Source organism: Hemitrygon akajei, chromosome 11 (genome assembly GCF_048418815.1).
Source record: "Hemitrygon akajei chromosome 11, sHemAka1.3, whole genome shotgun sequence".
Taxonomy (NCBI): Eukaryota; Metazoa; Chordata; class Chondrichthyes; order Myliobatiformes; family Dasyatidae; genus Hemitrygon; species Hemitrygon akajei.
The window spans coordinates 10,878,901-10,893,816 of record NC_133134.1 but is presented as its reverse complement, the minus strand read 5'-3'; the positions used below and the strand labels follow the sequence as shown (position 1 = coordinate 10,893,816).

The window sequence follows — 14,916 nt, the reverse complement described above, 5'->3', positions numbered from 1 at the left end:
AAAGAGTGATTGTGAGAGGGGCAGAGTGAGAGAAAAAAAGGGGGGAATAAATAAATAAGGGATGGGATAAGAAGGAGAGGAAGGGCATTAACGGAAGTTAGAGAAATAAATGTTCATGCCATCAGGTTGGAAGCTACCCAGACGGTATATAAGGTGTTGTTCCTTCAACCTGAGTGTGCCTTCATCTTGACAGTAGAGGAGGCCATGGATAGACATATCAGAATGAGAATGGGACGTGGAATTAAAATGTGTGGCCACTGGGAGATCCTGCTTTCTCTGGCGGACTGAGCATAGGTGTTCAGCAAAACGGTCTCCCAGTCTGCGTCGGGTCTCACCAATATATAAAAGGCCACACCGGGAGCACCGGATGCAGTATATCACACCAGCCGACTCACAGGTGAAGTGTCGCCTCACCTGGAAGGACTGTCTGGGGCCCTGAATGGTGGTGAGGGAGGAAGTGTAAGGGCAGGTGTAGCACTTGTTCCGCTTCCAGGAGGGAGATCGGTGGGAAGGGATGGGTGGGACAAATGGACAAGGGAGTCGCGTAGGGAGCGATCCCTGCGAAAAGCAGAAAGGGCGGGGGAGATGTGGAAGTATTACCAGTCAGAGAAAACATTGTGAAGCTAGAGGCTTTACGTTGACATCATACTTCTCTTACTAAAGAATCTTTACTAGTTGGCGAAATTAATTTTCTGATGTTCATAACAGATGTGGTGAATTGTACTGCTCAGACATCTAGTCGTACGGAGAAAATTAAAATTACTGTGAAAGCTGCAGAAAAGTATCTGTATATTACAGGAGTTTCGGGTCTTCCCCCTCAGACCATTAGGCTTCTGAACTTCCGGCCGCATCGTATTCAAGATGTCACTGCTTAATCTGTTCCGTACCCTATGAATTTAATATTAATACATTTTAGTTTGTTGTTTATGTGTAATTCAATTTTAGATTTTATCGTTATCTTCATAACTGCGTTACGTGTTCTACACCCTGGTTCGAAGAAATGTTGTCTCACTTCTATGTAGATTATATACCGTAGATGCCGGATTATAAGCCGCTACTTTTTTCCCACGCTTTGAACAGCTTTGAACACTGCGGCCTTTACTACAGTGCGGCTAATACATGGTTTTTTTTCATGCCGCCAAAAACATTTTGCCTCGTAACAGTAGACCAATAAAATTGATGAGTAGTTCACAGAGGTCCAATGAAATTGTATGATAAATCAAGCGCACTTTCACAATTAAATTATTGTAAATCAGTCATTTGTACTCACCCTCATCAACATGGAAAACACTTGAAGAAAAGCATTGTGCTGCCTTTATGGCAGTTATTTAGTTTATAATATTTTCGCTTAGTAATTCATTTGTTAGTATTTTCTAGTTAAAGTTAGAAGTGTTTTAAGTATATTTGTTTTCTGTACTACATCCCGGGATGCTATGACGCCACATCCGGTTTTGCCGCGTCTTGTGGGAAAATGCTGGTTTGCAATAAACGGAAAGGAGGGGGCGAGCGCATTAGACCCGCGCGAGAACGCTGCAAACATATGATGCTGCTTTTAAGTTAAAGGCGATCAATAACTTTTCCTGGTAGGCTGCAGTATATATTTTTTTGCCAGTCGTTAGGAGATATTGGAATGTTGTTCGTGCACTGTTCAGTAAAAAAGTATACGCAACGTAATTTGTGTGTTACCGATACGTATGTATATTTAAAAGTAGCCGTGTTACAGGCACGGTTCGAAAAAAAGCATTTGCAATATGTATTTGTTTATGTTACCATACGGATTTAATTAAAAGTTAAAAAATCCTCACGTGTAATATCTTTCTGTGTAAATATCTCATATTACAACGTGAGACACCTGCGGCTTAAAATCCGGTGCGGCTTGTACAAGTACAAAATTGATTTTCTTTCTAAAATTAGAGCCTGCGGCTTTTAATCAGGTGCGCTCTGTAGTACGGAATCTACAGTACGTTATATATATAGTTAACTTGTCTCATGCCTAATCTGTGCCTACAGGGAGCGCTCCTCTCTGTCTGTTTCACCATCCTGCAATTCATCCAAGACCTGAGTCGGTCATTTACGAACCTAACTAACTCAATTCATGCACATTAAAATAAAATACATTTGGGGGGCTCCTAAACTCCATAGGCGGGCGAGCCGGCGGGGCAAGGATTCCACTGGCGGCTGACGCAGAGTTTGGGCTAAATCCTATAATTCTGTGACGATATAGGTATGAATGGTGGCCTCAGTGGTGGTAGGGGTAGCGGCTGGAGCTTGATTTTGTTCTTCAGCGTTCCTGCGTTCCTCTTTAACTTCTGCGTGTCCGAGGGGGCGCGCCTGGATTACATTGTTCTCGTCCCCATCCGAATCATCATCATACGAGATATCCCCGTCCCCAATATATAGATCCCAATCCTCCAGCAGGACCATGCATCGGACCCTTACAGAATCTGCCGTACCTGACTCCAGGTGAGAAGGGGTTGATTGACAAACGGAATCAGCTGGAGGAGGGAAGGGTGGATTAATGACAGATGCTGTGAGGTATGGGAATTGGTCAATTTCAACCCCCAGGTTTTTTTTAGGGGTCCAAGTAAGAGTGAAAACATCGCCTCATGACCGTTATCTTAAAGTTTAAACAAAGGAACAGATATATAGCATATGAAACTGAAGGGAAATACATAGATCAAGGCAAAGACAAAGCAAAAAGGGGCACCTTTGCACAGATTTGCACTTTTATACTCAGTTTAGATAAATTCCTGTGACAAAGAAGGACCTATTAAATGTACATAGTCACAGCACATGTGACATGTGCTAACACATGAAAAGGTGACAATCCTGATGAAGGGTCTTGGCCTGAAACATTGACTGTTCACCCTTTTCCATGGATACTGCCCGACCTGCTGAGTTCCTCCAGCATTTTGTCTGCGTTGATTGGATTTCCAACATCTGCAGATTTTCTCGTGAAGGTGACGGACCACTACGTAACTGCCATACCATTTTCCGTTAGTAGGCAGAGACAAACATAACATATTCTTAAAAACAGGTTAAAATGTTAGTAAAAGCTACAATATTAGTCTCGCATTAGTACAACTAATATCTTATTAAAAGCGTAAAATATAGAGGATTCCAAAATCCCCTCTTGATTTTAAATCACACATTCAGAATCATGACATCTACAAATTCAGAGGCAGAAATACTTAAAGCATCTATGTTACAGAGTAATCAAAAACTACTTCACTTGTATATTAATAAAGAATATATCTTCAAAGCATTTATAGCATTCAAATAAAATTTATAATGTCCAACTTTTAGCTTGCTTGCAGTGGCTGGTTGTGTATCCAAATATTTCTATCTTCTACCATGACTGTCAAACAAAGAGCTGAAGGCCATGGTATTCCTTCCTTGTGATACTTACCTGTTGTTTGGTGATACCATTCTTTCTTTCAATTTGTCCTGATGACTCTGGGTGAAGTGGGCAATGAAAAGACTATTCAGTGTTCATCAGTCAACATAATTTTTGACAAAAATTTCCAGCGAAATGTGTTCCCTGGTCAGAGTCAATGTGGCTTGGCAATCCCACCTTGGAATATAGTCCTTAATCAGAGTTTGGGCTGTGAGTGAGGCAGTAGCTTCTCTTGCTGGGATGGCTGCCACCTATCTTGAAAGAATGGCCACGATTACTAGGATATCCAAATATCCTTGGCGCTTTGGTAAAGTAATATAGTCCACTTGTAGATGTCAAAATGGACGTGGTGGGACAGAAATACTTAGTTGAGGTGGTTTATCTGCTGATCCAAGGTTTGATTTCTGGCATGTCACACATCTCTTAACTGTTTGTCAAGCTTGCATCCTGAACTTTCAATTCTACCCCCATTGGGAGAATTTGTCAATCATCTTTTGCACTCCAATTTTACTAAAGAGGGTATCTGCTGTGCCAGATAAGGAAACAGTTCAGCTGGGGCTAACATTCTATGACTAGTGTGATATCTCCATAGTCCATCATCATTTAACAACCCACCAGTTTCTATCCAGGATCACTTCTACTGGTTTGAGTATTGATTTTGCATTTCTTGAATATCTTCTATATTTGTGATACAGAGTTCAAATACTTTCCATAGTTTAATTTATCATACTTTCTTCTATTTCTATTTTCTTTATTCTTCCTCTATCTTCCCTTCTCCCTTCTTGCAGTTTCATCTATGAATACATTTCTATGGCTTTCCATTGTGGTCATTTTGGAGTGACCTTTCCATTTCAATACAGCAATTTCTGATGGTAGCAGTATGACTTCCATAAGTTGTCATAGACGTTTGCCATTCTTGATTGGAATTCCCAGGGCTGTAAGCAATGTTTCTTCCAATTTGTAGAACTTCTTCTTTGGTTATCCTGTCCGTATATGATATGCATAGCATTCTTCTGAGGAATCACATCTCTGCTGCATTGATTCTTTTTTCCATTGCATTTGTGATGGTCGATGACTCACTGCCATTCATCAATTTAGGGAGAATGTAGCAGCTGAGAGTTCTAAGGCGGATGTCAATTTCTATTTTCTTGTTCGTTAGGATGTTTCTCATTTCTGTAATGCTGTTCTTGCCACTGCTATTCATGCTTTTATGTCTGTTTCGCATTTGCCATCAGATGCTACCCATGATCCAAAGTACTTGAAGTTGTGAACTTGTTTCAGGATTCCATTTCCCAATACAATCCTACAGTTTGGGATATCAGGTTTCTTTGATATTACCATTTCTTCAACTTCACTGTTTGCTGTCAGTACTACATTATCTGCAGAGCAGAGGTTGTTGATATTGTATCCTCCTATACTTGTTCCAGGCAGGTCTTGTATGGTTCTCATGATGTTTTCACTGTACAGGGAGAACAGGTCTGGTGATAGAACACAACCCTGTCTGACTCCTCGCTTTATTGGCTGATATTCACCAATCTTGTTGTCTATCTGTATGGCTGTACTTTGTTGCCAGTAGAGATTCCTGATTATTCTTAGATCTTTTCCATTGATATTAATATCTCTAAGCATTTTCATGATGATGACTTGGTATGTCACTGTGTCAAAGGCTTTTGTGTAGTCAATGAAACAGAAGTTTAGGTCTTGTTGCACTTCTATTGACCTTTCGATAATATTCCTGAGAATATAAGTTGCATTTGATGTTCCCTTGCATTCGACAAAGCTGCACTGTTCTTCACCGATCTCTGGTTTAATTTTGTTTCTTATTCTGAGCATGATGTTTCGAAATAGAATTTTTGTGAGGTGGCTCATTAAACTAATTGTTCTGTGTTGTCCACATTCTGTTGCACCTGGTTTCTTTGGCAGCGCAATGGATATTGCCTTTAAAAGATTTCTGGTACTTTGCCACTGTTGTATATTCTATTCAATAATTTCTCTACACCAAAATCTTCTAGTGCTTCATACAGTTCATCCGGAATGTTATCTGGTCCTGATGATTTCCCCTTTCGCATTTTCTTCATAGCATGTTCCTCCTCTTCTTTCAGTATTGCTGGGTCCTCGTTGTTGCCAATATCAAAATTGTCCTCTTAGTCTTTGTCATCGTATAGGTCTTTGATGTATTCTGACCATCTTTGCATTATTTTTCCTTTTTCCATGATTGAATCAATAATTTGATTGTTTTTCCATGAGTGAATCAATAAATTCTTCAATAAAAACTGTATAAATAAGCCAGTTCTAAAATTTGCAGACAAATCATCAGGAATTCCACATTGTCAACACCATCCACAACTGAAACCAGAAAAAGAAATGTGATTGTGTACAATCATTGTGCTGTTTCGTCGACTATAGCTCAGCATTTAATACCATCATTCCCACAATCCTGATTGAGGAGTTGTAGAATCTAGGCCTCTGTACCTCCCTCTGTAATTGGATCTTCGACTTCCTAACCGGAAGACCACAATCTGTGTGGATTGGTGATAACATATCCTCCTTGCTGATGATCAACACTGGTGCACCTCAGGGGTGTGTGCTTAGCCCACTGCTCTACTCTCTATATACACATGACTGTGTGGCTAGGCATAGCTCAAATACCATCTACAAATTTGCTGATGATACAACCATTGTTGGTAGAATGTCAGGTGGTGACGAGAGGGCGTACAGGAATGAGATATGCCAACTAGTGAAGTGGGGTTGCAGCAACAATCTGGCACTCAACGTCAGTAAGACGAAAGAGCTGATTGTGGACTTCAGGAAGGGTAAAATAAAGGAACACATACCAATCCTTATAGTGGGATCAGAAGTGGAGAGAGAGAGCAGCTTCAGGTTCCTGGGTGTCAAGGTCTCCGAGGATCTAACCTGGTCCCAACATATCGATGTAGTCATAAAGAAGGCAAGACAGCAACTATACTTCATTAGGAGTTTGAAGAGATTTGGCATGTCAACAAATATGCTCAAAAACTTCTATAGTTGTACCGTGGAGAGCATTCTGACAGGCTGCATCACTGTCTGGTATGGAGGGGCTACTGCACAGGATCGAAAGATGCTGCAGAATTTAGTCAGCTCCATCTTGGGAACTAGCCTATAAAATACCCAGGACAGCTTTAGGAAGCAGTATCTCAGAAAGGTGGTGTCCGTTACTAAAGACCTCCAGCACCCAGGGCATGCCCTTTTCTCACTCTTACCATCAGGTAGGAGAAAAAAAAGCCTCAAGGCACACACCCAGCGATTCAGGAACAGCTTCTTCACCTCTGCCATCTGATTCCTAAATGGATTTTGAAGCTTTGGACACTACGTCACATTTTTCATATACAGTATTTCTGTTTTTGCACATTTTTAATAATCTATTTAATTTATGCAATTGATTTACTTGTTTATTTATTATTATGTTTTATTTTATTTATTATTATTATTTCTCTCTCTGCTAGATTATGTATTGCATTGAACTGATTGAACAGCTGCTGCTAAGTTAACAAATTTCATGGCACATGCTGGTGATAATAAACCTGATTCTGATTCATCAAATATAATTAACATGCCAATGAGGTAGAGGGAATTTAAACAGTTCTGTGCGCTGTTTAAATTCCTTTGTGCACTAGTTGCAAAAGATGAGTCTTCTTTGCCTTCATAAATTTCCAAAGTCATGAACAACTCTGAAAGTATATCGAGAATCAGTGTAGATGTTTGCTGATCTTCTTCTGCTAGCTCACAGGCTTCAATCAAAGCTTTCAGATCTGCCTGTTGTGCAGAGTTACCAGGAGTCATATCTCCTGAAGTCATCACTTCATTTTCTATGACAGCAGCCCAACCAACCATTTCAATTCCTCTCTCAATGGTTGAGCAGTCATCAAGGTACAAAATCAATATCTGGGTTCAATAAAGGCACCTCTTTATGGTATTTTGCATCTTCTTGGCATGTTATTGTTCTTGCAAAGTCATCATCATCATCATCGTAATCGTCCATGTCCACTGACAACTGTGTAGCTGGATTCGCTGGACTTGCTTGTTAACTGATGATATTATGTGCCTCAAGAACAGTGGACCTCTGAAGCCTTTTCAATTGTCGCGGAAAATATACTCAGACTCGGAGGGAGAGTGCCGTAGAAAAATCCTTTATTTTTCACATGACACCATGGGGTGTCCAAGCACCTAAAAGCGGGGATTTTGGAAATCCGCTTAACAATAAAGTACACTCTTACTTATACCCCAAGTGTACGTGACAAGAAGCATCTAGCCATAAGGAGGAATTTAGACTATAATTCTACAGAATAATGAAGTTACACAGTATGTCCTTGAACAGTTAAAGTTATACGTCTGCTTAAGTGTCAGTTCCAGACAAGTATATCAGGCTTGCTCGATCGCGGACGTGACAATCCACAGAACAAAGAAGCTTAGACATAACTATTCCCACATCCCATCTACAGCGCACATTTCAATCACGCAGTGTGCCTAAATCACAGATGATTGACTGCGGATTTGAATTCACACTCTTTATTTTTGAAAAAAGATCATTAACCCCCTAACGTCTTTCACAGTGTCTTAGTATTTTTCTTCCACCACGTTTATATGCTATCCTCTACTTTCCTCCAATCAATCTATGTTGGGGATTGTCATTCTAATCATTTCTTAATTGCATCTCATCCATCTAGTAAATTCTGTTTATCCTCTCCTATACCATCTTCAACTCAATGTGTCATCTGTCTTATCTGCTCGGAAGACAGCATGTTACCTAATATTTGGATGCCGTCATATGGGTACAATTTGTAGATGTTCTTAATTCGTCGAAATTCAGTCCAAGTCTTTAAGCTTCCATTTTTTAGGATGGGCCGATGTCATCGGCAGGACTGGGAAGGAAGGGGGAAGACGCCAAGATTAGAAGAAAGGTGGGGGAGGGGAAGGAGGACTAGCTAGAAGGTGATAGGTGAAGCCAGGTGGCCAGAAAAGGTAAAGGACTGGTGAAGAAGAAATCTGATAGGAGAGGAGAGTGGACCAAGGGAGAAAAGGAAGAAGGCGGGGAGGTGATAGGCAGGTTAAGTTAAGTACCACATTAAAGGTAAGAGCCTGGAGTGGGGAACATAAGAACAGGGAAGAGCGATGGGTAATAATAATTAAGGAGAAATCAATGTTCATGTCATTATGTTGGAGGCTACCTGGACGGAATGTGAGGTGTTGCTCCTTAAACAACCCTTGAACGGAAAAAACTGCTGGGAGTAGTTCAGACTCTGCTCATTACTGTGGCTCCCAAATCACACATAGACCATACCAGAAACACCAAAAAGTGCTGGAGGAACTCAAGTGCCAGGTAAGGTATTCCTATATTACCTTATGATATTGAAGTAGGCTATTCAGCCCATTGAATCAACACTTGCTTATCACCCGGCGCTGTACCACTATAGCCTAATCTTCTCCACTTTAGCAGAATCATTCCCTAGATTCTACCACACTGGGGGTGTGTCTGCCTTTGGGTTGTGGAAGGAAAATGGAAGGGAAGTCAGAGGAGGAACATACAAACTTCATGCAGGCTGCACTGGAGGTCACGTTGGAACCTGGATCATTAGAACTCGAGGCAGCAGCCCTATCAGCTGCAGCACTATGTTGCCTTAAGGGTGACAGATTCTCTTACCAGAGGGACATCTATAGGTATTACACAGAGGTGGGTCACATACAAGCTCAATGGATGTGTGTGAATAAAATTAATGTGGTACAATACAATGGCTGAAAGCACACACAAACAGCTGAAGGACGGCTTCTACTTCACTGTCCATTTATTTATACCAGGCAGCCTTTTAATAGTTCGCTCATACAATAAGATGGACCCTGGACCTCACAATGTAGCTTGTTACGACCTTGCACCTTTACCTGTATTGCACCTTCTCTACCGCTGCTACAATTGATTCTGCATTTTTATTATTTTACCTTGTTCTGCCTCAATGCACTATGTAATGGTTTGATCTGTATGAACAGTATGCAAGACAAGCTTTTCACCGTATCTCAGAGAGGCCTCCATTGGTGGGAGTCAACCACGGATGATACACCTTATCTATTTGCGTAGTTGAAATGCAAGCCAGGGCAGTACGATGTGGAGAGCAAGCTGTTGCCCCTGACAGCAGACTCCCCCTCTCCACACAGCTGATGACTCCAAAGGAATGGCAGAGAGTGATACAGTTTGGCACAGTGACTTTGTAGGAGGTTCCAGTCAGCGATTAACTCAACATAGGACTAATGAGCAGTTGAACAATTGGTATCTTCAAGTAAAGGCATCAACTTTATTCGTCACACGTGCATCAAAACGTCAAAACATAGAGTGAAATGGGCAATTTAGCATCAATGACCAAGGCAGTCTGAGGGAGCAGCCTACAAGTGTTGTCATGTATCTTCCACCACCTTCTGTCCAAGACCTCTTTCAGAGACGATGCCTCCAGAAGACACGGTACGTCATTAAAGACCCCTCACACCCTCTCCATGAACTGTTTGTTCTTCTGCCATCAGGTAAACGTTACAGGAGCATCAATACTAAAACCACAAGGCTACTAAACAGCTTCCTCCCACAGGCAGTTAGACTGCTAAATAGCTGATCTACCTGACTTTGCTTTGGACACTTCTAACTTGCACTGGACACTTATAACTTGTTTTTAACTGACATGTGGCTGTTGTGTTTTACTATTTATTGTTATGTTTATTATTTAGTGTTGCGTTTGTTATGTTATGATTGCACTGCTCCTGGGAAACGCTGTCTCATTCTGCCCTGCAGAGCTGATGTACGGTTAGAATGACAATAAAGTTTTTGAATCTTGACTCATACTAACCCTAACCTGTACGAGTTTGGAATGTGGGAGGAAACCTGAGCACCTGGAGGGAACCCACATGGTCACATGGAGAAAGTGCAAACTCCTTGCAGACAGCAGCAGGAATTGAACCCCAACTGGTGATTGTTGGCCCTGAAAAGAGCTAACTGCTACACTAACATACTGCCCTATATACTGGTAGATCCACTGTCATTCAGCCCATGACAAGCCAGGGTGGATGGCAAAGGTGAAGTAGAATTAGAATCAGAATCAGAGGAGCCTGGGCATTAGTTAGACATACATTCAGTAGCCACTTTATTAGGTACATCTGTACACATGCTCGTTAATGCAATCACGTGGCAGCAACTCAACATGTAAGAGCATGCAGTCATGGTCAAGAGGTTCAGTTGTTGTTCAGCTCAAACATCAGAATGGGGAAGAAATGTGACCTAAGTGACTTTGATGTGTTGGTGCCAGGTGGTATGGTGTGAGTATCTCGGAAAGAGTTCATCTACTGGGATTTTCATGCACAACAGTCTCTAGAGCTAACAGAGATAGGTGTGAAAAACAAAAAAAAAATAAAACCGCCAGTGAGCGACAGTTCTGTGGGTGAAAATGCCTTGTCAATGTGATAATGATCAGACTGGTTCAAACTGACAGGAAGGTCACAGTAAATCACCTTGATGTAACATCATGTGTTACAACAGTGGTGTGCAGAAGAGTATCTCTGAATGCAAAACACGTCAAAACTTGAAGTGGATAGTCCACAGCAGCAGGAGAGAATGAGCATACACTCAATGGTCACTTCATTAGGTACAGGAGGTATCCAGTGAAGTGGCCACCTGGTGTAATTTAAGAATCATACATACAGCACTGGTTTTCTGTATTGTTTTAATGTGAGAATGAACGTAAGGCAAAACTCAACTTCAGTTGGGAGGCACAAAATGGGTGAGTGTATTGATGCACCATCAATAACTCCCAGAGACATGAGTCGAAATAGGCTTTTATTAGCTGGAAGGAAGCACCGTCAGCAGCAAGATATCACCACACAACATCCTGGAGACTGAGGGAGGAGCAGTCAGCAGAGGGGCATGTCCAGACAGGTATATGTAGTTCACCACATGTATGAGGATGTCTCAGCAGCAGAAATGCTCAACCAAGGCATTGCAGTGCCTCAAGTGGTTGGAGGAATTCATTACATCAATACTTAGGATCATGACAACATGGAGGAGAACACTGGTTCATTGAGTCTACATTAGCCCCTAGTTGCTCATCACTACCAAAGAATCTGGAAAGATTTCTGAAAACTTAATGACATTATTTCCAAACCTCCAATCTGTTCAATTTATTGAATATCTATGGTATGTGGAGAACCCGAAACACCTTCAAGGAGCGGTGCATCAAGAAACTGGTGTCCGTCATTAAGGACCCTCACCGCCCAAGACATGCCCTCTTTACATTGTTACCACCAGGAGGGAGGTACAGGACCCTAAAGGCACACACTCAATGATTCAGGAACAGCTTCTTCCCCTCTGCCATCAGGGAGGAGGTACAGGACCCTAAAGGCACACACTCAATGATTCAGGAACAGCTTCTTCCCCTCTGCCATCTGATTTCTGAATGAATATTGAACCCATGAACACTACCTCACTACTTTTTACTTTTTTTTGTACTACTTATTTAACAATTTTATATTATATACATAATATATATACACACACACATGCATACAGTAATATACTCTATCTACAGTAGTGTATATATTTTCTATAATTCACAGTTCTTTTTTCTATATTATAATGCATTGCAATGTACTGCTGCCACAAAGTTAACAAATTTCACGACACGTGCTGGTGATATTAAACCTGATTCTGATTCTGATACTAATTCTGTGCAAAAGTCTAAGATACATGTAAAAAAACTCTGTAAAGTGAAGATGCTTTCAAAAATAATGAAATAAGTTTCTAAATAACAAAAAAATTACTATAAAGATCAGTGAACAGTAAAAATCTAAATCAAATCAATATTTGGTGTTGCTACCCTTTGCCTTTAAAACTGCATCAATTCTTTTAGGTACACCGTTGTGCAGTTTTATTGGAAAATCAGCTGGTAGGTTGTTCCAAGCCTCTTGGAGAACTTGCTCCAGTTCTTCTGCAGACACTTGGCTGCCTCACTTGCTTCTGTCTCTCCAGGTAATCTCAGACAACCTCAATGATACTGAGATCAGGGCTCTGCGGAGGCGATACCGTCTGAAACCAAATTAAAAAAAATGGTGCCCAAGACTTCTGCACAGTATTGTATGTTGGGATGGTGGGGAGGGTGGTTGTGGTTAGGGTTTCTAGTCTCCTCCCACACTCCAGTTACATATGGGTTAGTAAGTTGTGGACACACCATGTTCTTGCCTGAAGCACGGCAACACTTGCCGGCTGCCCTCAGCATATTCTTGGTTGGTCCTTAAATGCTGCATTTTCACTCCATGTTTTGATGTGCAAGTGACAAATAAAGCTAGTCTTTAATCTTAAAATATCTGAATCAGAATTGGTTTATTATTGTCTCATGTACCAAGATACAGTGTTAAGCTTGGATTGCATACTGTCCATACAGATCAAATCATTACACAGTGCATTGAGGTAGAACAAGGTAAAGCAATAACAATGTAGATGTCCCTCTTTCTTCCCTTCTTCCCATGGTCCACTCTCCTCTCCAATCAGATTCCTTCCTCTCCAGCCCTTTACCTTTCCCACCTATCACCTCCCTGCTTCTTACTTCCTTCCCCACTCACCTGGCTTCACCTATCAAATTCTATCTTGTACTCCTTCCTGTCCCCCCATCTTTTTATTCTGGCCACTTCTGTCTTCCTTTCCAGTCCTGATAAAGGGTCTCGGACTGAAACATCAACTGTTTATTCCCTTCCATAGACGCTGCCTGACATGTTGAATTCCTCCAGCATTTTATATGCATTGAACAGAATGCAGAATAAAGCATAACAACTATAGAGAATGTGCATTGCAGGTAAACATTAAGGTGCAAGATCATAACAATATCATAATTAATTAGCAAAAGAGTTCTAAGAAGATTAAAGGTGAGCTTCTTCATCGGGAGATTTGTCTTTGGAATCTACTCCACGTCCATCCGTCTCTCCATCAGCCATGTTCACTAACGGAGTGCAGCACACACTAAGTGAGGCTTTGGACATAAGGTAAAACCAACAGATGGCGTGAGATCCAAGCTGGTTCCAGGCACAGCGTGGAATGAAAATCTCTGCATCAAGGTCGTGAAAAACAGAAACAGCTCCATCTTCGCCAAGCTTTCCCCAATGCATATCCGCCGACCTTTAAAATGCAGGAGAAAATAAATCCAGACTATTAGATAGCCATAGAATTACGAATACATTCCTTGTACTAGCCTTGTAAAGCAGATGATGTTGATAATGATAGCTAACATTTAAAACTCTTTAGTCAGCAATAAATTAAGACTCTGGAATTCATGGGAATTCTGGTCACCTCATTACAGGAAAGGTGTGATGAACTTGGAGAGAGTGCAGAAGAACATCTGCCGTGATTAAAGGACATCAGCTATAAGGAAAGTTTGGACAAATGTGTGTATTTTATTTCGAGGTAAACAAGACAGAAAGAGGCCCTTCAGGCCCAAGCCCATGCTGCCCAGTTATACCCATGTGACTAATTAACCTAATAATCTGTAGGTTTTTGGAATGTGGGAGGGTACCGGAGATAACGTACAAATTCCTTACAGACTGTGTTGGAAATTAAACCCAGGTCACTGGTGTTGTAAAGCATTATGCTAACCACTATGCTACCATGCTGCTCCAAACTTGGGTAGTTCCATTTGGCGTGTCAGAGGTTGAGGGGAGAGCTAACAGAGGCTCATAACATAATGAGAGTGGTGGACAAAGTAAACAGTCCCTCAGAATCTTTTCCCAGGATAGAATTGAAACGTACTCAAGGACATGCATTTGAGCTGAGAGAGGCAAGTTTTTTTAACATGAGTTATATATTTTTGGAATGTGCTGCAAGGAATAGTGGGGGAAGGTGATATAATAGTAGTTTAAGAGGCTGTTAGACATACGAATAAGAACAAGATTCTGCAGATGATGAAAATAGATAGGTAGGTAGATAGATAGCTATATACTTTATTGATCCCAAAGGAAATTAGTGTCACTGTAGCATTACAAGTGCACAAATAGAAGCATTAGAAGAGAAGTAAAAAAGAATAAAATAAGTTACCACAGTCTAATGGGGAGGGGGGGGAGGTCATCACTTCCCAACCTATAGGTTGACTCATTATACAGCCTAATGGCTGAGGGTAAGAGTGACCTCATATTGGAGTAGCAGCACACACGAAAGGAACTCAGCAGGTCAGGAAGCATCTATGGAGAGGAATGAACAATCGATGTTTATGGCCAAAACTCTTCTTTGGGACTGAAAAGGAAGAGGGAAGAAGCCAGAATAAGAAGGTGTGGGGAGCGGGAAGAAATTATATCGATACCTGGTTAATACATGCACCTTACGTTAGGTGGTGATAACAGCTGTTAAAAAAAACTCTGACATTCTGTTTAAAAACATTTCAAAATCATTCAAAGTTGCATTCATTGTAAAATTTGTCATTTTTATATTTTCTTGCACTGTACTACTGCCACAAAATAAAAAAAATCACAATATG

The 14,916-nt window shown here is 41.0% G+C and overlaps 1 protein-coding gene across 1 annotated transcript in view; it reads right to left on the bottom strand.

The window, feature by feature from the left end:
- Window positions 1-14,916, bottom strand: part of LOC140736326 (uncharacterized) — a 78,768-nt gene that overhangs the window by 40,974 nt on the left and 22,878 nt on the right. Inside the window, exon 9 of the mRNA XM_073062330.1 lies at window positions 13,398-13,568. Coding sequence (XP_072918431.1) covers window positions 13,398-13,568 — 171 coding nt within the window. The remainder of the gene's footprint in view (window positions 1-13,397; window positions 13,569-14,916) is intronic.